Source organism: Equus przewalskii, chromosome 16, assembly GCF_037783145.1.
Source record: "Equus przewalskii isolate Varuska chromosome 16, EquPr2, whole genome shotgun sequence".
Taxonomy (NCBI): Eukaryota; Metazoa; Chordata; class Mammalia; order Perissodactyla; family Equidae; genus Equus; species Equus przewalskii.
In genome coordinates this window covers 5,428,070-5,455,084 of record NC_091846.1, presented here as the reverse complement: position 1 = coordinate 5,455,084, position 27,015 = coordinate 5,428,070, and the positions used below count along the sequence as shown (strand labels likewise).

The following is a 27,015-nucleotide window of genomic DNA, read 5'->3' as shown; positions in this document are numbered from 1 at the left end:
CACCACTCTCCCCAACACAACACATACACACAGTAGTTGCTCAATAAACACTAGCCTGATGAAGTGATTTATGACAGCATTCAGTAGTAGTAGTTGTAAAGGAAGCCACCTTCACCTTAAGACGGGGCATGAGAAAGAGAAAGGAAAAAATAAGGTATGTAACTTTCAAAGGAAGCATTTACTCAAATTTCCAGACAAGGCTTTTTTTTTTTTTTTCTCTTTCCAGTACCCAAGTGGAGATTCTATGAGCACCCTTAATTACATGCTAACTCAGATACAAAAGGCTCTTTGTTTCCTCCAAGGGCCTTTATATTCTCTTACACAGGTGTCAGTTTCCTAATGTACGTAGCACAGAAAACAGAGATAAAAGCAGCTAAGCAGGTGCCCCTCCGTTGGAAAAATAATGAAAGGAGAAAAAAGTTGACTCTGATACCATAAACATTTACTTTCCCATTGTTACATCATCAATGTTCTCAGCAAAACTTCAGCAACTGTCCTGAGAAGGCTGCCTCCAAGAAAGTATCAGCCTACGGCATTAGAAAGCTATTAAATTTAAGAATTCAATCTACCTAAGATCAAAAGCATCTACACACTGAAATGCAAGAGAGTAAATAGCAAATGCATAATTGTACAATCTACATAGTTCTTACCGTCCAGCTCTTCCTGAGACCATGAGCGCCACAGAGACAGGGACTGTGCTGATCCCATCTCCCACGAGACCACGACATCCCCAGGACAGATCAGGGGGCCCACAGAGGTGTTTGGCAGGAAATATTTTTGTGGCACCTTTAATTCATTCAACATATATGCAGATAATTTCATTTTTATTTGCATCCCAAGATACACAATGTGACCTACCTTTGAAATAATTCTCAGGAGGCTTTCAACTTTGCAGAAATAGCTGCAGAAAAAGTACTAAGGTATAAACAGGAAAAACTTATGGATCACTAACAACTACCAGATTCAGGTTGGGCTTTTCTAAAATCTTGACTGAGAATCTCAGTTTGGGGTAATGAGGGGTTTTTGAGTTTTCCATATAATATCTACATGCAAGCTGTAGCAATCAATACTGATTAACTTCAAGATTTTGAAAAGTGGGCTAATATAAATTTGTTCTAAATCAATATCCTTTCGTGCAAAGAGATATGCTTGAACAGTATAATGCACATAAACTGGTAAAAATTTCTAAGCCAATAAAACTTGCTTCTTAGTCCTATCAGAAACAACAGACTTAGTGAGAATGATGAAATTTGTTACACAGAATTATAAAAATGCCTTTCAAGTTGGAAATAGAAGAAGTAATTTCTGCCTTTTAAAACATACATCAAAACTGAAATATGGAATGAACTAACAGAGCTGAGAATGTAGTAAAAGAGAAACAGATAGCATTTTGGGAAAGGGGGGAATTCTGTACAATGATAACCACTTATATTTTTAGGGATGAAGTTGCTAAACTTACCCTAAGACAAAATAAATCAAGTTAATCTTAGGACAGTTTTAAGGGAAGATTGGTATAGTCAACTAAATACAGTATTAAATTTTTAGTTCCATGAAGATATTCCTTACTTTTGCTTTTATAAGATGAAATAATGTATCCTTTGTTGGAATGGCATAATTTTTAATACAAAGCATTCTCTATTTTGAAGGAAATATTTTCAAGGTTATCATCTCCTACTCATGCAATTCTCCCCACCCATCATTCACCCCCGCTTTCCAATCCTTTTATATACGCAAACTCAGAATTGATTGTGGGAACTCCAGCTGATTAAAAATAACTATAGTGAGGATTTTATTAATTACCTTGGGCAGTATGGAAACCTAGCTTAGTGCATTAGTCAGCTTGGGCTGGCAGAACAAAGTACCACAAACGGGGCAGCTTAAACAACAGAAATGTATCTTCTCACAGTTCTGGGAGGTGAGTGTCCAAGATGGAGTGCTGGCTGACTCAGTTTCTGGTGAGAGCCCCCTTCCCTGCTTGCGCATGGCTGTCTTCTCGCTGCGTGCTCATACGGCAGGGAGAGAGAACTCTCTTTTCTAAGGACACTAATCCTATGGGATCAGGCACACACACCCCCCCCCCCACCCCGCCCCGCCACCTTATGACTTCATTTTACCATAATTACCTCCTAAAGGCTCTAGTTCTGAATACATCATATTAGGGGTTAGGACTTCAACATATGAATTTTGGGAGGACACAATTAAGTCCATTGCACTTAACATCAGATTTACCTTCGCTGTGTCTTCTGTCCTGGGTAAAGCACTAGGGAATCACTTAGGTCCTTTTCATGCATCATCTGGTCATGTCGAGTGCTTAGTTTCAGCAAACCCACAGGACTGGCCTTGTTCCAGGCAGCATATGGGTCCTACTCTCAACAGGCTTATTACTCAGCAAGTCAGTCTGGCTTCACCCAACGGCCTGCCTCTTGGTTACCTTGACAGAGGGCCTGAGTTATGGGGAGACCTTGACCTTCCTTAACATGTTTCCCTGTCCTGAGAATGCACCCAGAAATAGGGATTTCCTACAAGGCTAGTTCTCCAGGTTTTGGCGCCCTAGAGGCAGCAGCACTAACCAGTGAGGGACATCTCAACTCCTTGAAGGTGACGACCCTCATGGGTCTGTGCAAACTGAGAGAGGAGTTGACAAACCCTTTTCCAATGGGGGGACTGCTCCAACAACTTGGCTCACAAACCCAGCGTCAAACAGTGGCCAGGTAAACACATCTGACTGAGGCAGAACACAGAGTACGAATGGCTGGTTTAGACACTACTTTATGCATCAAGCAAATTCATACAGAAAATGAAGTGCCTCCTCAAAACCAACTACGAAGCATTCATATTTACTCCAGCAGTAAAAAAAGTAACACATTTGTTGACTGAACGTAAACGACAACTTTGTCTAGTGCCCCAGATTACTTCAATTCTTATGCATATTCCTTCTAGAGTCTTGCCCGTCTCAAGCCCAGCCTAGTTCATCTGAGAGGAAAGTATGTGCCTCTCCACATGTTTAAAAACATGCATTACCTCCTGCAAGATGCAGAGGGAACTCACCTGCTTTAGAAAACTTCCCCTGATTAGACCAACTCCAGTAACAAAAACTGGAACCTGAAGATTTGTGATATTTAATTTTCAATCAGTTCTCATCTTCTACACTGTTGCTTTATATATCTCCTAAAGTCATACTATATTTAGGTCTTTTCCCACTAGAATGTAAGCTAAGGGAGACTGTGTATGTGTCCTTGAGTCTTTCTCATCCCGCGGCAGCACACACTGTTGTGACTGATCGAGAATGGGCATTCCATAAATGCTACTTACAAAGTAAATAAACAAAGAGGCATTTTCTGTAGCTTCAGACAGACTGACAGACTGTCACTGGAGGAATCTGGAGTTGGCAGACACCCACCCACCCCAGAACTGACTGCTCGACAGCTGCTGGAGATTATGCAGCACCTTGAAATTCTGGAAATGAATTCCTCTCCAGGATCCCCTCTGATATGGCCTGTCTTACAGCGAGCCTTAACTTCTTCCCCCATCCTACCAACCCCATCTACATTCAGCCGGTCACCAAGAGTCATTGATTTTAATTCTTTAATGACTATGAATATAAATCCTAGTCCATTCCAGAGAACCTGGAAATTCAGTCCAACAGTTTCTTTGAATACCTACTATGTGTCAGAGACTCAGGCTACCACTACCCTAGTTGAGGTCCTCATTGTCACTAAATTGAAGTATCGTAAGGGCCTCATACCTTGCATAAATATTCTAATTTGACCTTCATCTTGCTGCTTTCCCCTAAACACACAGAAACTTTGCTAATCTGCTCAAAAATCATCAGTTCCTCACCATCATCTTTAAAGTCTTTCAGCATGGATTCTGGAGTGAGACTGCCAGGGTTTCAACCTTGGATCTGCCTATTAAAGCCACAGGACCTGAGGAAACTGTCTTTAGTCCTCTGTGCCTCAGCTCTTTAAACTACAGAATAAGGATAACAAGTTTCCTCTCTGTGGGATTGCTGTAAGGATTCTCAGAGGCTGGAAACATTAAGTCCTTCAGGGGGTCTGGACATAGCAATAGCTTGAGTGTTCGAGTCATTATCACTGATATTTCCCACCAGACACCCAGCCCTCGGAGCTAACTGGATTCCCCCATCTTCCTAGATTTGACTTTTATAGCATCTCATTGTGAACTGTGCTGCCATTTGTCATATCGGGGCTGGCCTTCGCACCACAGTGAGCTTTCTGTAGGCAGAGCTTATACCACTTGTGTTTATTCATCAACTTTAATCAATGGACACTTACGCAGCTGGGCCACAGTGAAGAGCCCGGACAGTCCTGTGAGCTGACTGGCAGCAATGCTGCTCAACCACATTGAAAGCAGTTTGCTCCAAAAAAAATAATAGGATCAAATACAGCAGACAATAGATCTTAACTAGGCCTAGAAGATGTTTAAAAAGTGCTTTTTCTCCACGCCATTATCTAAACACACGTGACACTTAATCCAAAAAATCTTTAGCTTGAGACTGTCTTAAGTAGAAATGCAGAACTGCAAGACATCAATAACGGAGTCACACTGAGGACTCTGGGCAGCAGTTTTCAAATAAAGAAAACACAAATAGGACCACAGCTAGCCGCACCTTATTTCTTTACTACTCTGACTATAACTATTTTAAAACTTCATGAAATGTTGGTACCAGTCCTAACACATTCATTATTTATTATTCTGAAGTAGTTATGTTTACACTTACATGGGTTAATATACAATTACAGCTATATAGGAATATAAATTCAGATCCCATTTGACATTAAAGTAAATTAACATCATTCAACATTTATTTTTCCCTTTTTAAAAATGACTTCGCTGCCTTCTATATTAATCTTGTATTTGTTCCCAGATTTGATAATTCAAAAACCATATTTTGACGGGAAGCATTAGAGTTTGAAAACAACGTTGAACATATACCTAAACTCATTTGTTCACATATCTACAAATAAGCATATATTCCCCTAATGTTGTCATTTTCTGTCTCAGGGAAAAAATTCAATATATATTCATCATGATTTTATAAAGAGAAAATAAGAACTTAAGGTTCAATTACCTGTAAATAGGCAAAATATTGTGTTAAGATAGGACTTCTAATTTCTCAAGCTCTAATATTTTCAAACAACACCTATCCACTAAAACAAATAAAAAGTAAGGAGAATGCACAAACGACTGACAGATAGTTTTAACTTGGCACTTGTATATTTGTGAAAGGATTATCTTCAAGCTGGTATATTTACTTTGGTCTTTAATGACTGGTATGTCCAAGTGGTGAAAGGACACCACTATGAATACTTACTTAGTAGGAGAAAAATGCTTGCTCTGTTTTTCTCAGATGACCCAGGTGTCAAGACTTTGATGGGATGGTGAGGGAGAGAATGGCTGTCTAACTGTCTGCCTCTTTCTTATTTGCTGGCCTATCAGGAACTAAGCCACTGGAGACAGTTCAGCCCTGGAACTCTGACAGAGCTCAGCTAGCTGATTAACAAGAAACAACAGAAACCAAATCTTTCAGCAGAAGCTCTTAGTCTCTGCTGACCCAGCAAAGCTTTGCAGATGACAATGGTAATAAAGCTTAGAAATCACCAATCATAAAGCTCAAACCAAGCCCAGGCTTCCAAAATTTGGCACCTTAAGTTAGCTCCGTCAATCTGATCTATCTCCTGTTGACACTTTACTTGTAGCCCTAAATGGGACTAAATACAAATATCATATCAAGAACTCTGAGAAATGAAAGGCTTCAATTTTCCTCTCTTGTCATTTGTTTCCTCTCTAAAGTTAAACAAGTAAGAAATTGAACCAGAGAGGATCAAAGCAGAGAAGGCTTCCTACTAATTCAACAACATGGAAGGACCTGGAAGCCATTATGCTAAGTGAAATGTCAGTCACAGAAGAACATATACTGCATGATTCCTCTTATATGAGGCATCTAAAATAGTCAAAGGTATAGAAGTAGACAACAGAATGGTGGTTACCAGGGGACGGAGGGGGGGGGCAACGGGCAGCTGTTGCTCAGTGGGCAGAAAGTTACAGTTATCCAAGAGGAGTAAGTTCCAGAGATCTGCGGTACAACATAGCGCCTACAGTTGGCGGTGAGGTATTGTGTACTTAAAAATTCGTTAAGATGGTAGATCTCGTGCTAAGTGTTCTCACTACATGAAAAAAAGGAAAGAGGGACACAAGGAAACTTTTGGAGGTGATGGATATGTTTATCACCTCGATTGTGACGATGGTAACACAAGTGTATACATACGTCGAAACTCACCAAATTGTGTATGTTCATTATGTGCAGTGTTTTGTATGTCAATCATACCTCCACAAAGCTGGAGAAACAAAAACCGAGAAGACTGCAGCCTGCGTGTAGCTGCTAAGTGTAATCTTGATGCTTCCTGTTCAAACTGGTGGACAGCGAAGCTTCCAGGGTGGATATTCCTTATGGTTTTCAAAGTCATAGGAGGAATATTAGCTGTCAAGATCAGGAAAGGGAAAGCATCGATAATTCAGGAGGTGATAAATGAGGGGAAGTGTCAGATGTACAGACAGGAAAATGGAAAACATAATTTTCTTTGGGACCAATTAACGTAAGAGCTACTTTGCATAGTCTCAATCAGAAAGGTGTCAATGTTGTCAGGAGAAGTGGAATTTTTTTCCTAACGAAAGTTAACACGACACTTTCTTGTATTAATGAAACACATTCTGAACTACTTCACAGGAAAAAGAGAAAAAAAGCACTTTAAGTAAAAATACCGTCATAAGGCAAGACTTGGGGGCATAAATATTCATGACATATCCCACATGTTTCATTAAGCTCTATTCTTGATTTTTTTTCCTCGTTGGTTTTTCTAGTAGGAAAGATGCCAAATATTATGAGTTTCTACTTCAACATTTTGTACCACAGTTTGACCTCACATCACTCTGTTTCATTTGGCAAGCAGTGTTGTCAACAGTGACATGCACCAATGAAGGAATCATTCATGACAAGGGAGAGAGGAAGAAACTCAGGAAAAAACTTGAAAAGTGATGTGTCTGTGAGCTCTTCTGACATCTCACATGGGTCCCAGCGTGTTGAAAGCAGCAGAGCAAATGGGTGGGAGATCACACAGACCCTATTACCATGATCCTTAGACGACTGCTAGAAGAGGAAAGGGCCTTGTTACCGCCACTGCCCATTTTGTATCTGAGCTTCTGTACAGATGCACTAGTGTGAAAGTCCTCAACCAAAGGGAACTTACACCACGGAAACCACTTCTCAGAACGGTTCAGAAGGACAGTTCTACTATATAAGAAAAGTAATATGATAACATCAATTTTACAACCAAAAAAAATTTCCTAGGAGATGTGTTCTTTATTGTACAGCATGTTATTCTATACCAAACTCTATTATTAAATGCCCCCTGGTAGAGATTTCTGTCATCTTATCATGCCATAAGTGACATCTTTTAATGTGGATTATTTATAGATTTTCTTAAAGAAGAGTTTCCTGTATTCTTAATCTTATACTAAAATATTTGCCCACATTTTATCACATGTACCATACCTCCATACCAAATTATTTTGCTAGTTCAAGACATAAGCAACAAAGTTGACAGATTAATTTACTTTTCTACTTCTTACCTGAAGGAGTTATATATAAATAGTGATAATACATAACTTTTAGCTGGAGGAGAATCAAAAATATCAGAAATCTCTAAAAGTCAACAGTTGATCTTATAGAGTGATTGGTATAAATTATTTCCTGCAATAGTTATTCAAGATGAAAAATAGTCCATCATTTCTAAACATGTCATCATCAAAATTAGCTTTGATTTCAAAAAGTTTAATAAGAGCTTTTTGCTTCTAAGCTAGAAATAATTACTTAGAAAGGGATTCCTGTTTCTACTTTGGATTAATACTCCAAAGTCTCCAAATATGCCAGTCTCTACAGCAGTTAACATCAGCTAGTTTGCATGCAGCAAAAAATCTATAACAATCTAATTTTCATTCTAGAGAAATACTGGTAAAACCTATGGGTGGAAAAACATTTTTTTAAACTTTGGACTTTTGGAAATTGTTTGTTTTCTGCATGATTCTGAGGAACCATTACATCTGGACACACTCATCTTCAGAAGAGTAACAATGAGGCCAGTTATGACCCAATAAAATTGCCGCAATCATTCAAATAATAGCATTCATTTTAGAGCTAGGCGATAAAAACAACCTGTCTAAAAAGGAATTCTGCCTTAATTGCATTTAATCAACAAATGGCCAAACATATACTAAGCCGTAATACAAACAACCCAAGGATAGGCTTACAACCTGGACAAGTTAATAATGCTCTCTGGAATAAAATGTCAAAGGAGGAAGTTGACTTATAACTAAACATGTATGATGCTAAGAAATCACATGATGAAAGAAACTAAAGAAAAGCTTTATTTTTGCAAGTGTATGATTGGATCTCTACCAGTAAAGACGCCAACCAAAACACAATTGGTGGTACAATTCTAATTAGTGTGTCTGAACCCTGTTTTGATATAATTCTTGTGTGTGGTTCCCAGGCTGAAAGATACCACACATAAAATGCATAATGTTCTGAGGTTTCTTATTATCCATCATGCCTCATTAATGTAAAAAGCTCAGCTGGAGTGGAGACCAAATTAGAAGAGCTGGGTTTTTTCTACACTGAGTAGTCTAATGGTAGGACAGATGGACAGGTTTTTGGATGCAGGCTAAGTGAGTCATAGGCTTAAGACAGTCCAGAAAATGGATATAAGCCTGAGCCAGCTATGGGAATGATGCACTGTCAGTGTGTAAAAATGTTGTATTGACTTCTTCTTAGATTCTGCTCTTGTATGTATCCTGCCACAAAATCTCTCAACTGCTCCTCTTCCTAGTAAGGGTAACAAACCCCAGGCTATGCTGACTAAACAGAAAGGAACACAGTTGTCCCCACAGCGAGAGAGCTGCAGACCACATCGCTCTCACTCTAAGTCAGATAACTTCACTTTCTCAGGGGAAGGGCACAAACTTTTTTGCAAAGTTCTATGTTGCTTACTCTTGAATCCATTATTGCTTCATGGAAATCAAGTGTCTTTGCAAAGATTTAGCTATAAAAATCTTATTCATGGTGACGTTTATAATAATAATTTAAAAAACTGTTAACCTGAATGTCCAACAACTAGAAGTATATTTAATTACTGTGTTTTCATATAACCGAACACTATTAAGCTTTTTAAAAACATATTTTACATTACCATTTGACACAGAAACTGTTTATAACTTTCTCACCTGACATAATGTGAACAGTCTAACCCTCTTCCAGTAAAAAGCATTTTAACTAAAAGAGTCATACAGTGAAACACCAGTTGCTAAGAGTGACGACCTCTAGTCAGTGGGATTGTGAAGGCTGTCTTCTTTCTTCTTGCTTATCTGTATTTCCTAATTTTTTCTATAAGAAATATAAATCACTCTTATAGTAAGAAAAATAAACCCAAAACATTTTTAGAAACATTCATTTTGCCCACTTTCCCTTTTTCTCTTGACTCTATTTCTGTGGTATCACAGTAGGTTTATACATGTTTATCACTGAATCTATCCTGAAAGACAGAAGTCTAAACACATCCGAGAAAATAAATGATGTCTTCTGAAATCCTTAATTTGCACATCCAGTGGAAATCCCTGCTGTGGTGTTTTCCTTCCACTCCATCTCCTGCCCAAAGACATAAAGCCATAAATCACGTCTGCTTGTGTGGCAGCACCGGGGGCCATGAGCATCACTGTTTGCCGGGCACTGTGGTGGGGCCATCAACCAACTTCCTCACAGGGGAGCCCTGATGATTCTTTCATGTCCCTTTTCCTGACAATGCACACCAACCTAACATTTCTGAATGCTCTCAAGAGGTCAGAGTCTCTCCCACCACAGCATCTGTGCCTACAAAATTTATCTCCACTTGACAAAAATAAAGAGCTTCAAAAAGAAAGGAAAAATAAGAAAACAAGAAAGATGGTAGTTTTAAGTAAAGGAAACAAAGAGAAGAGAACAGAGAACTGTTTCTTGAACGCAATGAAAATGGTTTACACATTTTCTACACGATTTTTATCCTTCTGGAGAATGACAAATCCTACAAGACTTTATGCTAAATAGGTTTAAACAAATTCTACAGATTGAAAAATATGTTAAAAGCAAAAACTTACGTAGGAAACTGCAAGTATTAACAGTAATAAACATGCGTCCGTGAATTAGCTGACATAGCCAACTACGTGATTTAAGAGCACAAGCCCTAATATTATTCAGCCCTAGTATAAATTGCTAACACTTCCATTACTAGCTGAAGTCATGGGCAAATGATGTAATTTTCTGAGGACTGTATTTCCTCATTTATAAAAACAAAGACAACACTTATCAAAGATCAACAAATTAAGCAACTGTAATTTCTGACCTCAGTATAAGAATTTGCCTATCTGGTTTAGTCTCTCTAAAGGTTCAGGAGACATAAAATCATGGTTATTACGCTATAAAAGTCTCTGTGACTGAGAGGAGAGTGGTACCATCAATTGAGACAGTCAATTCAGGGAACCAGTGGAGAAGACCAGAAGGAATGGGGAGACGCACAGATGAGGGCATTGTGACTAATTCGGTTTACACATTTTGAATTTAAGGTGCCCAAAGAATGTCAGTGTGGAAAAGTCCCAGATGCAAATGGATCTACAGACGTGGAACTCAAGAAAGAGGTCATGCTAGACATGCAGGCTGGGGAAGTCATCTATTCTCAACCCTGACCATTCATTAAGATCAACCAGGGAGTCTGTCAATTCCTAGAGTTCTGATTTAATCGTCCTGGGATAGGGCCTAGGAATCAGAATCTTTTTTGTTTGCTTTCTTTCAACAAAGATTTCACTCAAATGAACGAAATATTTCATTTTTTTCATTCAACAAACATTTCATTTAAATGAATGAACTCTTTTATTCATTTGCTTATATTTTAAGGTAAAGTTGACGTAACAAAATTAACCATTTTAAAGTATAACAATTCAGTGGCATTTAGTATATATATTCACAATGCTGTGCAACCATCACCTTTATCTAGTTACAAAACATTTTTATCATCCTCCCTAAGGAAATCCTGCACCATCAAGTAGTCACTCTCCACTGCTCCTTCCTCTAGCCCCAGCAACCACTAATCTGCTTTCTGTCTGCACGAATTTGCTTATTCTGAACACTTCCTACGAATGGAATCATATAATATGCGGTCTTTTGTGACTAGCTTATTTTATCAGGTATGTTTTCGTGGTTCATACATACGGTGGCATGTATCAGTCTTTCATTCTTTATGGCTGAATAATACTCCATTGTACGAAAATGTTTATCCATTCATCTATCTGTGGACACCTGGGTTGTTTCTACCTTTGGCCACTGTGAATAGTGCTGCTGTAAATATGCACATGCAAGTATTTGCTTACCTGTTTTTAATTCTCTTGGGTATACACATAGCAGTGGAATTACTGTGTCATGGTAATTCTAGGTTTAACTTTTTGAGGAAAAAAATTTTTTACAGTTCTCCAGATTATTTAATATGAAGCTAGTGTTGAAAACCACTAATGTAGAAGACGGATAAGGCAGTAAGAATAGACGGAATGCACTAGGGAGAAGATATGGAATGGAATTAGGATAGGATCAAAGGCAAAACGTTGGAAAATTGACATTTCAAAAGCTGTTAGAAAAAGAGCCCATTAGGGAGACAGATGACTAGGGAAAAGAGAGGTGTCACAGAAACATTAGAGAATCCAAGGGGTGAACCATCACTATCAAATGCTAAGTAAGAATCAAGAAAGGAACTGAGAGTCTGTTGCCTATGATAAGATGGAGGTTACTAGAGACTTGGGGGGTGCTAACTTCACTGAGGGCCTGATTTCAAGGAGTTGGGGCATACAGGAGATGCAAAGTAAAGGAGAGGCAAGTACTATAACATACTCCTATTCATTATTTGCGCTTAAAAGGCAAAGACCATGATTTGTCTATTTTCCCATGACACCTAAGAATGTACAATACAAATATCAAGCTCACAATAAAAATCTCATTGGACTAACCAGTTTATACCTCTACAAATAATGTGGCAACGTCCCTGCCAGATACAACAGTCAACTGCAACAGAGCACTGACTAGTAAGTGCTCTGATGACCATGTTAGGACCTTTCCGGATTTTAACTACATGGAAAATATTTGGGTACAATGTATAACTAGAAAAATTGTTTGATTCTAATCTCAGCAAAATATTCAACAAATTCTTAAGTTCTCTTCTTTCCATTGCCTAAAATAGTGCTTTAGTTTAAAAGTATTTATCCATTTTTATACAACATTCCCTACTCTCTGAATCAATATTGATGGGAGACAATGCTTCATGATTTCACTGAAAAGTTATTTTCTGAAAAAAGTTCTTTTCTTCTATTATTAGAGAAAAGGGCAACTTTTAGAACTATTACATTTTAAAGATGAAAAGTGAGAATTAAGTCAACGTTATGTTTGAACTCACATATTAGATTTAACTTAAGTTTAAATTCTCAGTAAACAGTAAGTACATCTGAAGCGTATGCCTGCTTTTCTCAAAAAAAGTCTGTGTTGATTTCTTTAATCTCAAGTGTGAGACCAGCCAATAAGCGTCTCCTACAGCAGTAAAGTAGTGCAACATCCAAGATTCCTCTTTTCAATTCGTGCTTCTATTTTGTAGACAGTAACAGTATTTAATTTGAAATTTCCTCTTTCTGTGCCAATACCAGTTTGAACTCCTTCCTGTGAAGTCTGTAAGTGTACCGCCTTATGTGACACACCAAGCGCCCTGAAAGCAGCCAAAGAAGGAAGGGAAAAGATGTTTTCCTTGAGTACTGAGCACCTGGCAAGAAGAGAGCACGTTCCTGTTGTGTCTTGAAGGTGTTCCTGGCTCACCAGAGAATCCAATGGACTCACTTTGAGTTCCCTTTGAGAAGCCATGAAGTTGGAGCATGTTTACTTCGATTTATAGTTTACTAGACTTTTCTGTGTTGTTTCTTGTTGTTTCTGGTGTTGCTGCTTGTTTCTGCTCACCAACAAGTCATGGTGATGGCTCCTTGACCAGCCTGGCAGTGAGCGGAGAGTGACTTTCTCACCATGACTTCTGGCTCTGGGCGGGGCAGTCACAACTGCTAGTGCTGAGGACTTCTTGTGAAGACAGAAATCAGGGACCAGCCACTCAGCAACTTTACAACGTAGACACAAAGAGGAAACTATGAGAAAGTATTTCCTCCCATTCTTTCTATCATTCTTGCCATTTGCAGGTCCCTAATCTAAACTGCCCAAACAGAATCCAGGAAAGGAAGTACTTTAAAAAGAGAGCTTGTTAGATATGACACCAAAACACAGGGCACAAAAGAAAAAATGGATAAATTGGACTTCAAAATCAAAATCTTCTGTGCTGCAAACAAGACCATTAAGAAAGTGAAAATACAACCTACATACGGGAGGAAATATTCGTAAATCTTGTATCTGATAAGATACTTGTATCCAGAGTATATAAAAACTACTCCAAATCAATAATTAAAAAATAACCCAATTTTAAAATGTGAAAAGGACTTGAACAGACATTTCTATAAAGAAGATACACACATGGCCAATAAGCACATGAAAAGAAGTTCAACATCATTAACCACCAGGGAAATGCAAATCCAAACTATATATGAGATACCACTTCATACCCACAAGGCTAACCAATCAAAACAATAGATAATAACAAGTGTTGGCATGGATGTGGAGAAACTGGAACACTCACACACCACTGGCAGGAATACGAAAGGGAGTAGCCACTGTGGAAACCAGTCTGACAGTTCTTCAAAAGGTTCAACATAGAGTTGCCACTTGATCTAGCACTTCTACTCCTAGGTATATTCTCAAGAGAAATAAAAATGTGTACATATGCAAACCTGTACATGAATCTTCATAGCAGCATTGCTCATATTAGCCAAAAAGTAAAAACAATCCAAATGTTCACCAAAATGGATAAACAACCTGTGGTATATCCATAGAATGGAATATTATTCAGCTATAACAAGGAAGTACCAAGACACAGTACAACGTGAATGAACCTTGAAAACATTACACTAAGTGAAAGACGTCAGACAGAAAAAAGAATACATCTTATGTGACTGCATTCATATGAAATGTCCCAAATAGGCAAATTTAAAGACAGGAAAGCAGATTGGTGGTTTTTGGTAACGAGGGGAGTTGGGAAGCTGAAGGAGGGTGGGGATGGACTGATAACGGATAAGAGGGTTTCTTTTGGGGGTGATTAAAATATTCTAAAATTGGTTGTAGTAATAGTTACAAAACTCTGTGAATATACTAAAAGCCATTGAACTATATATTTTAAATGGGTGAATCGTATGGTATGTGAATTATATCTTAATAAAGTTGTTAAAAAAAAACAAAAGGAGAGGGAGGGAGCCCATGATAAAGCCAGGGAGCACGGTATTTAATTTCTAGATGCCCTGGTCATTCCACACTATTCCAGGTCCCTCAAGGTTGCACCAAGCTTCCTGACTTAAAGGCGAAAGAGTTCTCATTCACCGTTTCAAACACATTTGAATTTGTTCCTCACCCCATGGTCCTTCAACATTCATCCTATAACCACAGGCATAAAAGCAACACTCCCTTCCACCACAGAGGGTCCACCAGCTGCTCCAGCTCTCCTTGGCGTTGGGTGGCATGTTCCAAATTAAGAAAAGGGATCAGGACAGCAGAATAAAATGATAGTGAACTATCATTATGTGAAGACAGTTCAGGGTTCTGGGTGGGAAGGTGTACTTGTGGGGAAATGAGAACAGATTCTTCGGACTCATATAAGAACCAGTGGTGGGGGTGGGAGGTGAGGTTGGGGTGACATGAGAGAGACATCTTTCCTGATGTCAGCATAGGCGGGCTTTCCCTCAGATTTGCTGAGCATCCCAAACAGGCAGTGTCATGAGAGGTCTGCGTAGAGAGGCGTGGCAGATGCTGTCACTAGGACCTTCCAGGAAGGCATAAATCCAAGACCATCTTGTTAACATGACAACTGGTTACTCTAAATGAAGCATATTTGAACCCATAAGAGGCATTCTTCAAGGACTAATAAGGGGCCGGCCCGGGGGCGCAGCAGTTAAGTGCGCACATTCCGCTTCGGTGGCCTGGGGTTGACTGCTTCAGATCCTGGGTGTGGACATGGCACCACTTGTCAAGCCATGCTGTGGTAGGCATCCCACATATAAAAAAGTAGAGGAGGATGGGCACAGATGTGAGCTGAGGGCCAGTCTTCCTCAGCAAAAAGAGGAGGATTGGTGGCAGATGTTAGCTCAGGGCTAATCTTCCTTAAACAAAACAAAAAACAAACCAAAAAGAAAATATCAAAGACAACAATGTATAGAAAGAGTGTAACCATAAAACATAAGGGCAGGCACAGATGAGACAATTAATCCAATACTACCAATTGAGCATTTAACCATGTACCAGGTACCGTCCAAGCACAGTGCTTTCAGAAATGGAAAGCTTTCCTCTCACCTTCCAGGGCGTTTACTGTTCAACTAGGGTGGTGCCACTCATCTTTCCAGTAGTTTATTTTCTTATAATTCTGTCTGATCTTCAAATCTCTACCACATTGGATAGCCAGCAGTCAAGAGAATGTAACAATGCCCACTCTAAAAAACCCTCCCAGATTTCATGAAAAACCAACAAAGGCTTCTAGTTAGATCTTAACACAAAAATTGCTATAGCATGGACCAGACCAAAGCTCCTTGTTGACTGAAAAGAAATAGCCGCTGTACATCAGAAAGAGGCATCAGAATCCCACCAGCCTTCGAAGTTGATCTCAGCTGTCCAGAACCAAAGAAGCAGGTAGGCAGTAGGTAGCACCCTTCTAACTTCCCACACGGGCTGGAGGCCGAGTTTCTCCAGTTTATCCCCCAGTGTGAATGACTGGAGGTCCTGGTTCTTACTTCTTTTATCTTCTCAGAAGACAATAAAGAAAACAAAAATGTAAAAACCACTAACTGCCTTCTGCAAAATCTGTGAACGGACAGTTAAATTCACGTTTTTGTTTCGCCTTCATTACAAAACTTTACCCCTAGAACTCCCATGCACTGACTTCCTCTGTGCTCACACTGGATGCAGATGCATGGGAGCATGAACGGCGCAGGCTGCACGGGCCTACCTGCAGCAGATGACCGCCTTACAGGAGAGCGCCAAATCTAGGAAGCTTCTCCTGACTTCGAAGGAGAGCGCGTACTTGAGAGTGTGGCCATCGATGATGAGGGCCACGTCATTTTCCTTGCCCAACAAATTTCCAAGGTCAGTGCAGTGCTGAGTAATGGCTGCCCTTGTTGCCTGAAACAACAGTGAGGGTGGGGAGGTGGTCATATTTCTGCGTGTCTAATATATCAAAAACAAAACAGAAATCAATTAAGTTCCTTGATATGAGAACATGCCCATTCTAATGTAAAATATACAAAAGAGCTTCTTTGGACTGCCCTCTAGGTCTGTTTTACGGGTAAAAACATCCCCATGTGGTACTTACATTTGATAATAACAATAATCTATTTTGGCTGCAGTCTACAGCTGATCTAGAGCACCCAAATTCTTCTCCATTGTAACTTTAATTGCTAAGGTTCTTGTCACTCTCTCTCTCTCCCCTCCTTTACACTACATACACCTTATTCTTGGTGCCCCTAGAACAGGAAACTCCTCATAAACAAACGTGCTTTTAGGGAAAAGATAACATTGTTGGAACTTAAGTGGCAAACATTTCTCAGTTTGCACAAGGTAATCTGTAAAGCATCCAAATGATATTAGGGGAAATAAAAATAACCCAAAATATTATTTTCTATTCTCTGCTGAGATTTTCAGATTAAACCATTTCTCTCCCTGTATCATCAGAGTAAGAAATGAATTGATCATTTTTTCTTGTTACAGAAAATAGCTAATCTGCCAATACCTTTTAAAACATTACTACCAGTCTAAATAAGTGCCTTAGGGTGATGTCTATTATCAAATGTAATTAAAGCATAAAACCATTCTCAAGATTTAAAAAAATGATGTTCTGATCTTCCCAGTGAATTTATGACTATGAATAGGCTATCTGGTTGAAATATAAGAATGCAATGTTTGGCTCATAATAAAAACTCTGGTTTAAGTTAATCAGGGAAGCAGAAAAGTCTGCCGAAATTATTCTGTCTGGACAACTGTCCTTTGGCTATTAAGTTACATTTACATGTAATTTAGCATATGATAACATAAATTACAGTCTTAAAGGAATACTTTGGATGAACAGGAATCCTTCTAAGCTTAGTTAAATTGAGAATCAGCTACCATCACAAAGTGACGAAACAGGTTCTAGTGTCTTACTGCTCAGTTTTCATTCTCAACAAGCGACTTTTGACAACATCAGAAAGATGTATTTAAGGCACGATTGTGGTCTAGAGCCCTGTTCTGTGGACAGATGGCAGGAGTCTGGTCCCAGCTCTCCACTTATTATCTCAGTGACCTTGGGAAAATACTTAACCTCTTTAAATTGCAATTTTCTCATGTGTAAAACGGAGCTAAGAATACTTACTTCATAGCACTTTTGTTATGAACAAATGAGCTAATCGATGTACCCTGCTTAGCACTGGGCTGGGCACACAGAAAGCACTCAATTAAACCCATTCTTCCTCGATTACTATTTATTCATTAAGAATTTCCTATATCAAGGAAAATGCACAATTCTTCTACTTCAGTCAGCAAATAAATATCATCATTGACCATGCTTTCTTTGTCCATGTAATAATAGAACAATTGATCAATAATGCTATAATATTAAAATTAAATTGACTTTTAGTAAAAAGAATAAAGGGGACTTTATACTCTTTATTCTTAATGAGTTGTGTAATTCTGAATCTCAAACAAAACACCTATGAAAACATTTATGTTTGCCTTGTCTGTGCAAACAGCCTGCCCTGTAGAATTTGGGTAGAGAGAAGAAAATTCTACCCACTTAGGGAAATCCCACCTTGGCAGCCTGGGTGTGTTCGCCGGGGAACTCAGACAGGTCTGGGCAATTTGGGAGGATGTGCCTGCCAGAGGTCAATGCATGGCAGAGAGAAAAACCTCCTGAGAAATATTTCACCAAATGGATGAGGCAAGGTGTGCAGATTTGGTCCATGGACAACAGGCCAATGTTGTCTTAGAGGCATGGCCCAGGCCAGTGGCCTCCACCACAGACTTATGGAGGAAAAGCCTGGGGAATAAAAATCCCTGAAATGTGGAGACCATTACCTATAGCTTTTTTAAGGGGGCACAGCACGAATGGAGATATAGAGGCAGTAACATTATGAAGGGTACTTCCTCTACTCGGGGTTATTTCTGGAGCATGCATGAGAATAGAGTGGACACTGATGGCTCTTCTTCTTCAGCCAGAGGAGTGAGGAGGCCTCAAGTACTGGCAGCTGATCACCTATGGGTGCAAGAGGCTCTGGGGTATGAGCAGGGAGAATGCCACCAGAACAAGCCTGAGCACTGGGAATACGAATGGCAGAAATGTGTAGGTAAGAAAACCATGCTCCTGAGACAGCTGCAATCTCCCTTCCCCCCACAAATTGTGTAGGTGAAAGCCCTGAAATGAAGCTAAAGTTTTAACAGCGGCAGGTGGGGACCGGGAGTAGCACGTGTGGCTGCTCTTCCTGGGAGCCTCTCACGATGTTGCAGCCCGCCGCAGCCTGGGAAACACGGGTGATACTAAGGTGAAATATTTTCAAGTGGAACCATGAAAAGTACTATGGACTAATGTTTGTGTCCCTCCAAACTCCGTATGCTGAAACCCTAATCCCCACGGTGACAGTATTTGGAGGTGGGGCCTTTAAGAGGTTATTAGGTCATGAGGGTGCAGCCCTCACGATGGGATTAGTGCCCATATAAGAAGACACAGGACAGCTTCTTCCCTCTCTTCCTCCTCCCCACCTCCTCCCCTAATCACCCCCTCTGGCCACAAGAGGACACAGCGGGAAGGCAGCGTCTGCAAACCAGGAAGAGGGCTCTCGTCAGACACTGGATCTGTTGGCACCTTCCTCTTGGACTTCCTAGGCTACCCAGTCTAGGGTATTTTTCTTCTAGCAACCTGAGCTGACTAAGACAAAAGGCAACTCCTTGAGCCCACTGGTGACGTAGCACGATTGTTGGCATAACAGATATGGAGATGAAAAGATGTGCTTTCCAACCACGGCAACACCAGAGCACGTAGTCACTGCAAAAGCAACAATAACTATCATGTCTACTGTCTGGAATAACCCTTCTAATAGAATGTAGTAACTGCAGTGGCAGATACATGCACAGTATGGAACGTGGGAGAAAAGCCCACCAATACATGGGGAGGGGGAGAGGGCAGGACAAGGCCTCTTGGAGGAGGGGATGCTGTGGGAGTGAATGACTACGCATTGGCCATGTTGAATTGTGCAACCTGCAAATTGTAGAAACAAGGTAGTCATGCTCTCTACTTGCAAAGAGAGCACCAAACATTACTAAGTTACATAACAGCAACAAAAGAAATTTAACATTTATATTCCATTGACTAGGCATTTTCTCATATAGTGGTAAATAGTATAGTACATTAACAAATAGTTTTCTGAAGTATAAAATAAGTTCAATTAAGCAATTACATGAGTCAAAGCTATTGCAATCAACCAACCAAGATGTAGTTATTGGAGCACCTTCTATGCATCCATGGTAATAAAAAAAAATACCAAGCATACATGTTCTATGTTGTCTATACCCCCAAAATCTTACAATACAATCAGGGTGGCAAATACACAAAATTAAAAACAAAATAATGAAAACTTAATATTCTCCTTATGGGCCGATCCTAGAGATCACCACCAATATACCTTAGCCTGCTTTGGCTCATTGTTGTGTTTGTCCGGAATTACACTAAAATGTAAATTCAATGAAGGTGCAACTCCCTTTGCCACCCTCTGATCATGCTGACCCCTAGCAAGCGCTCAATAAATATGTTAACTTCATAAATGAACTGATCTAAGTCTTGATTCTAAACATTCACTGTAATATCTTTGTGAGATCATTTACAGGTCTTGGAGACATCTATTTGTCTGACATCCTTGTGGGCTGTTAAGCCTTTCTGGTACATTTTGTATTATATTTTCCTTAAAAATGATTGGTTCTTGACCCTTCTTATTCCTCATATCCTTGCCTTTTTGCCTTTAACCCTTACCGGAACCATCCTGTTCTCTCCTCACTTCATCTGCTCAGAATCACACCTTTGCCTTTGAGATTCAAACCTTTCCTACCACTAAAACCTCTCCAGATCCATCCTCCTAACTCCACCCTTGACTGGTCTCCAACCTCTACTTTGGTTTTAATTCTTATGCTTTCATTGCCCACTCAGCAATAATCTTTGATCAAACCCAGACTAGCTGGGTTCACCACACATGTGTGGCAGAATATAGGTCCCTTCTGTGCAGTTCTCAAGCAAGTCAATCGAAGGTATTACCATCACAAACAGTTCCTTATTCTCAAACGGACTATGATTCAAAAGTCTATTTGTAAGTTAGTTATTGGGCACTTAGAATCCATTTTCCCAAAGGAATGATGTTACAAATTGTGGTTGGATCCCAGGGCCTGTTAATGCCTATTTAGCCTAGTCACTAAAATTTATACTGCAGTCTCTTATTTTAATAAAGAACCAATTACTGAAAGTTACAATGGACTTAGCTGTTACGAGAGGCATAGGCAGTTAGGGCTGGAGGTTTCATTTCCAGAAAGATACGAAACATTCCAAAATCCATAATTAGAATTTGCCTTCTAGGCATAAATATTAAAAAATACATTTCCAGCTTTTCATACGTGTTCTACAATTTTATTTTTCCTCACAATTAAAAACACACACGAGTTAAGGCCAAAGTGAGCAAGTGAGACTCAAGACTGTTCCCTTAGCCATGCCAAACACTCACCTTTTCCCAGTTGTGCTGTATTGTGAACCCTGCATTTCTTATCTGTAAGGTCAACACTTGCCTTTGTATTTCCAGTTTTTTAAATAAAATTATATAAACACCATAGACAGTGCTAGCCTGTGATCTCAGGAAATGGCTGGCTGGCTGCTGATTCACAGATCAGAGGTCCATCTGATGGACCCTGACGTACAGCTGAAGAGCAACCTGCCCAGCCTAGGAGCAGACGCATCTGAAAGGTGGTTTCTACTGTTAATCACTTTGCATTTAATAAACCAGGGAAGATAAAAATTTCTAGAACCTAGATTCATTTCTACCAACTTGCAAATAGCAGAAATCTTTCCTCAAAATTAAACAGTTTCAGCAACACTGAAATCTGGAGAGGCAGGTAACCCTCTCCCTCTAGGAGCTTGGCAGCATCACAGGAATTTCTTAGACGCCATGGTAGCAGCAGCTGCCTCAGCCCTCACTTTGATGCTTTGCAAATTCCAACGGGCTCAGAGCTGACGATGCTGAAAGCCAGGATGGTTCAAGTTTCACGAGCAGCAATTGAACCAAATCATATTTAGCCTTCAAGTTTGAGAGCGAACTCTCTTCTCCTGAATTAACCTTGGGCTAGGAGTATCCAGTGATGCTCTAGACCATGGGTTCAAAATGGTTTTGTTGTTTTTTCCATTCCATCCATCCATTTTTCTTGTCCCTTGCCAACTGTCAGATGCATCTTTTCTCACCATGGCCCTCTCTCATTCCTCAGACAATTCCCATGCCAGCCTCTCAAACCAGCTACAGTTACATTCACCATATTCCTGCCTCTTCTACTTTTTTTTTACTATCATTTTCATTTCCAATATAATCACACCTCTTTCTTGATAGGATTGATATTCTCAATGCCTCTGCACTTAAGGGCCTTAATGAGTGTAAAAGTTAGCAAAACTTAAGATAAAGCACAAATACAGCAAACTCATTACAGGCTGATAAAGAAGGCCAAGGCTGAACCAAAATAATTACACATGGCCTCTGCTGGCAGCTGCTGGTGCTGGCAGAGAAGATGCCTTTCTTCTCTGGATGTTGCTTTGCCCCAGTCGATGAATGCCCCTAACATTAAAGTTGATAAGTAGATAAGAGGAATCTGTGTTAAATGTGTAATGTTTCAAGGATAATGGAATAATTTCATTACTAATAATTTCAAGGAAGATGGGAAGATCTCTCACAGCCATTAAGTAAACATTCTCAAGGGACAATCTGGCCCCTGGCCTACAAGCACTCAGATGCCTGTCTGGTACCCTCAGGTCCCCTTTTACCACCACTCCCATCAGGATTTCTCTACACTGGCCATCGCTACCTGCCACAAAATGTTTGTATTTCTGATAAAAAATTCTTATCGTCTCAGAGTAAATCAACCCAATTTACTTAATTCACACCAGCATTTAAGCCTCTACAGAAAACTTCTTTCTGGTTAATCAGATTTATGGAGTTATAATTAACATACAATAAAGCTGAACCATTTGAAATGCATAATTCAATGAGTTTTGCCAAACGTACACAGTCATGTAATCTCCTCCACAATCAAGACACAGAACATTTCCATCTACCCAAAACGTTCCACCTGCCACTCTACAGTCAGTTCCACCCCCTCACTCCAAGCCCCTCGCAATCATCCATCTACTTCTGTCACTAATTGCCTTTTCTGGAATGCCATATAGGGAGAATCATAGTTTATAGTCTTTCCAGTCTGGCCTAGTCATTTGGCCTAATGCTTTGAGATTTTCCAACATTTCTGCACATATTAATAGTTTACTCCTTTTTGTTGCCAAGTAGTCTTCCAATGTATGAATATACCACAACCTGTTTATCCATTCACCCATTATTACACATTTGATTTGTTCCCAGTTTGATGATGTTATGAATAATTCTACTATAAATATATGTATACTAATCTTTGTGTGTACATGTGTTTTTTCGTCTCTTGGGTAGATATTTAAGATTGGAATTACTCTGTTATACCACCTGTACAGATACGTACAGAGAAAGTGTATGTTTAACTTTATAGAAGCTGCAAGACTGTTTTTCAAAGTGGTTGTACCATTCTGCATTCTCACTATTCTGGTCTGAGCATTCTAGCTACTCCTCAACTTGTCAACACTTTTTATAATTTTAGCCATTCTAATGGATATTTAGTGTTAGATGTAGTAGTTTTAATTTGCATTTCCCAAATGACTAATGGTGTTAAATATCTTTTAATGCTTAATGAATTTCTGTTTGCTGGGACTTCAAGACATACAACTAAGTGAAGCGGAACCAGTGAATGGCACCCCGGGGCCATGGCTGTATCAGGTACTAACAACCACGTACACAGGTTAGCCCCAAGAATCCCACTTCAGGGTAGCTGAGATACCCTATTTTTCAGTTTATTCTTTTCTTTTTACATCTCACATCTCTAAAAAATCCACGTCTTCCTGAAAAGGGATCCCAGGCAGTGCAGACTCAGGAACTGGGGCATATGAAAGAAACCTGGCAGCAGCTGTTAATGAGCAAGTATCATTTATAAGAAACAGACTATTTATTAACTTAGGCTTCAGAGCCTAGAAAGTTTGAAAACTGTCAATCACTACTATTTATTGAAAGAAAATTTGACTAACATTTTTGACAGAGCTCAAATCAATGAGGTTAAAAAATTCCCTGAAAATATGTACTTTTTTCACTTCTCAAAGGATATTAAATAGCAACCCTTCTATGTTTATTTTCTTCCAAAAAACTACATTTTTATTTTAATACTAAGAATCCTTTTACATGCGAAACAAATATGTTCTTGAATAGCTGTGTGTAATAAGATCTCAAAAGTCATTTATATGCTATTTGCATTTGCTATTTCCATTTTGACTATGGATCCTTTTTGCAATTTCTTAGAATGTGGAATTCTTCCTAAAGTAGATAACAACCCTTTTCCTATGAGAAATGATTTCAAAGTGTGACCCTCCTGCAAGAAGAACGTGTAATCAGCATTGGTAAGGGGTCACTCAGCTGTGTATAAAATGACACTCCATAATTCCATGGAATAGTTGCCTGTCACACATGTGTCCAGACTGGATCTCTGGAAGTCACTGTATACTTTGGGGACACAATGAATCATGCCACATTTAATATTATCACACTAAGAATAATTTTATTATGAACATAACCACCTTAGCTTAGTTACTTAATTTCCTGACCTCTGGGACTTAAACTTTTAACTTTTAAGATATCAATGATACAGCCATGGCACTTACTATTTCTCAAGTCTCCTTGATTCTTGGAGGAATCATAATGAGCCCAAACCAAACATAATGGTGACTGAGTTTATAAATTTAGAAAGAAACTACTCCAGAAAATAATTTCTAGATGAAATCTGCAGAGTGTTCTTAATGAACTATATAATTAAGTATGTCAGGTAAACTTCAGCAAAGGAAGACAGAACCTTATCAATTCTACACAAAAAGATAAAACACCAACTGCAACCTAAACATCTATCTTTACTTCAAAGCGACAGATGCTAATATCTGTTAGGAAGCATGTCATCAGTAATGCAACGTCATTTGAATTCTTGAACTACTTACTTGCTATATGATAAAAAAAAAAATTTTCTTAAAAAAAAGCTAACTTTTTAAATCCACCATAGCTGTGCTATGTAAGAAAATGCACATAATAATCTTCATTAGTTAATTTCCTGACCTTGGGGATTTAAACTTTTAACTTTAATATTTCCATAATTTAGCCACTATGCTTACTAATTCTGAAGGCTTCTTGACTCTCTGAGGTATTATAACGTGCCCAGACTGTGTTTAGACTTGTGCAAAAAACAAAAACAGTAAAAATTTCCCAAAGAGAAAAAGGTGGCAGATCATAAAAAAAACTCCACATGCACGTGTGGCAGCTGCTGGCTGTGCACACAGGCGGTGAAGACTGTAGCCACGTGAGGAAAACGTGCCCTGGGCTCGCAGCTTGCACCCACTGGAGCAAAAGCGGGGATATAAAGGGCTGGTTCTGGCTGCCACCCACAGGCTCCCAGACTGTGGCTAAGCCACCAGGGGCCCATTCTGGAAAGCACCTGCCTATGAGACTCTTCGATTTTCCTTGAATCAGTAGGAGCTGGTGAGTACTGAGACAGTCATGCGAGAGGAAAGAACAGCTGTATAAAATCCTCCGCTATGTTAGGAAAATATCTGACATTTACGCACAACACTATTAGCACACTTAAAACTGAGAACACTTTCTAAATGATAGTCTCCAGTTGGTAAAGTCAACGTAATACTCTATTATATACAAATTTTAAAAATAAATAAAACCAAATAAATAAGTAAAAAGAGTAGAAAAAGTCTCATTCCCACTGGAGGTCTCCATACTGATGGTAGAGTGAGGCAGAAACCCCGTCCCACACACCTGGCCAGCAGGCTCCCCAACTATGCAGAATCCGTAACCACGTAGGGCAGGTGAGGGCGGGCTGGGGGCAGACCGAGACACTCACCATTCTCTTCTCCACACAGACTGGCAAGGATTCAAGGTTAAGGGGATAGAGTTTACACTGAAATATAGAGTAAGAAAAAAAAATCCTTTAATTAACCTTTAGCCATCAAGGGCCTATTATGTGCATAAGCTTCTAGGGGTAGAGAGGCCCAGAGAGAAAGAGTGAGCACTACAGACAATGGCACACAACAGCCAAAGATCACCTCATGCCTGGTGTGTCCAGGCAGCAAGTATCGGAGGCCTGTAAGGTGCAGTGGACCACAGACACAGGTTAGGAAGGCACTGGGGTGAGGAGGCCTGCCGGCCAAGAAGAAGCGCCTGAACCTCCTCCTAGAGCCTACAGGGAGCCAGCAAAGGCTCCGATGTTTAAAAAATACCACACTCAGATGTTCTTTTGTGGAAGATCATCCATCAACAGTATGAAGATGGGTTAGTACAGATCAGCTAAGGAGGCTTCAGCTGATGAGACTAACCTTCGACTGGGATAAGAGAGAAAAAACCAAAAAATCCATTTAAGAACAAGAATACGCAGTGTTTGGTGAATGGTTAGAGGATGGGAGAGGAAATGAAGACAAATAGCAAGCCTCTAGCCAGGTAGATAAACGAGGCCAATCGCTGGGAAAGAGATAGAGGAGGATTTGGGGGGTGGGCAGCGTGTGATTGTGGGTCAGAAGATACCGAATTTTGACTTTGTGGAGAGAAAGTTGGCTCTTTAGCTTAAACACAACCTACTGTTCCCTGCGAGACCAGAGTGGGAAGGCCCACTGGCATGGGGGCCCCGGAGCACCCGGTGCTGCTCGCTAGGGACACTGCTACTCAGAAGTCACTCTGACCACCACACCCCCGTTAACATCTGCAAAGCTGCAACTGGACATCCGGCAGCCACCACTTGCTCTTTGTGGATCGTATAACCTTTCAATCAATGCTGGCTGAAGAAGGGAAAAAGAAACCATTGGGCAGTTTCCTTACCACTCCCTCTGGGTGAAAAAAGCAAACAAACAAATCACTCAGCATCTAGCAGGTGCTGAGAAAATGCTCACCGCCCCTTGTCTGGGGAATATTTGCTGCTTCCTGAACTCCTGACCCTGGCAGAACAATTGCTCTCTGTCTGCTGTGAATCATCTCTTAGTCTCTTCTGCACATTACTGCATTTGCGTTGTGACAATGGCCTTCTATTAAAATTTTTTAAGTCTTTGAGACATTAGCTTGGTGGACTGTTCACACAGCCAGTAAGTGCTCGTGAAATGCCGACTGTGGGGACACAGCCATGCACACAAATCCAAAGGCCCTCTCCCAAGGAGCTCACACGTCCATGAGGGTACAGATACGAAGCCCTGTCTTGAGCGGATGTGCCATGGAGGAAAGTCAAGTGGGTTTAGGCAGCAGGAGCCCTTTGGAAACTGGATCTCAGGTCAAGATGGCTGAGACTGACTAACTGGCTGGAGTACAACAGTGTATGCTTAACTGGACAAAAGGTCCCGAGAGTCGATTTGAGTGGCCAGGAAATATAATCAA

The 27,015-nt window shown here is 39.9% G+C and overlaps 1 protein-coding gene across 11 annotated transcripts in view; it reads right to left on the bottom strand.

The window, feature by feature from the left end:
* ATP8A2 (ATPase phospholipid transporting 8A2) overlaps positions 1-27,015 on the bottom strand; it is a 591,936-nt gene that overhangs the window by 282,341 nt on the left and 282,580 nt on the right. For all 11 annotated transcript variants that reach the window (XM_070578675.1, XM_070578681.1, XM_070578680.1 and 8 more), the window contains one exon: positions 16,221-16,393. In XM_070578675.1, the coding sequence (XP_070434776.1) occupies positions 16,221-16,393 (173 nt within the window). The remainder of the gene's footprint in view (positions 1-16,220; positions 16,394-27,015) is intronic.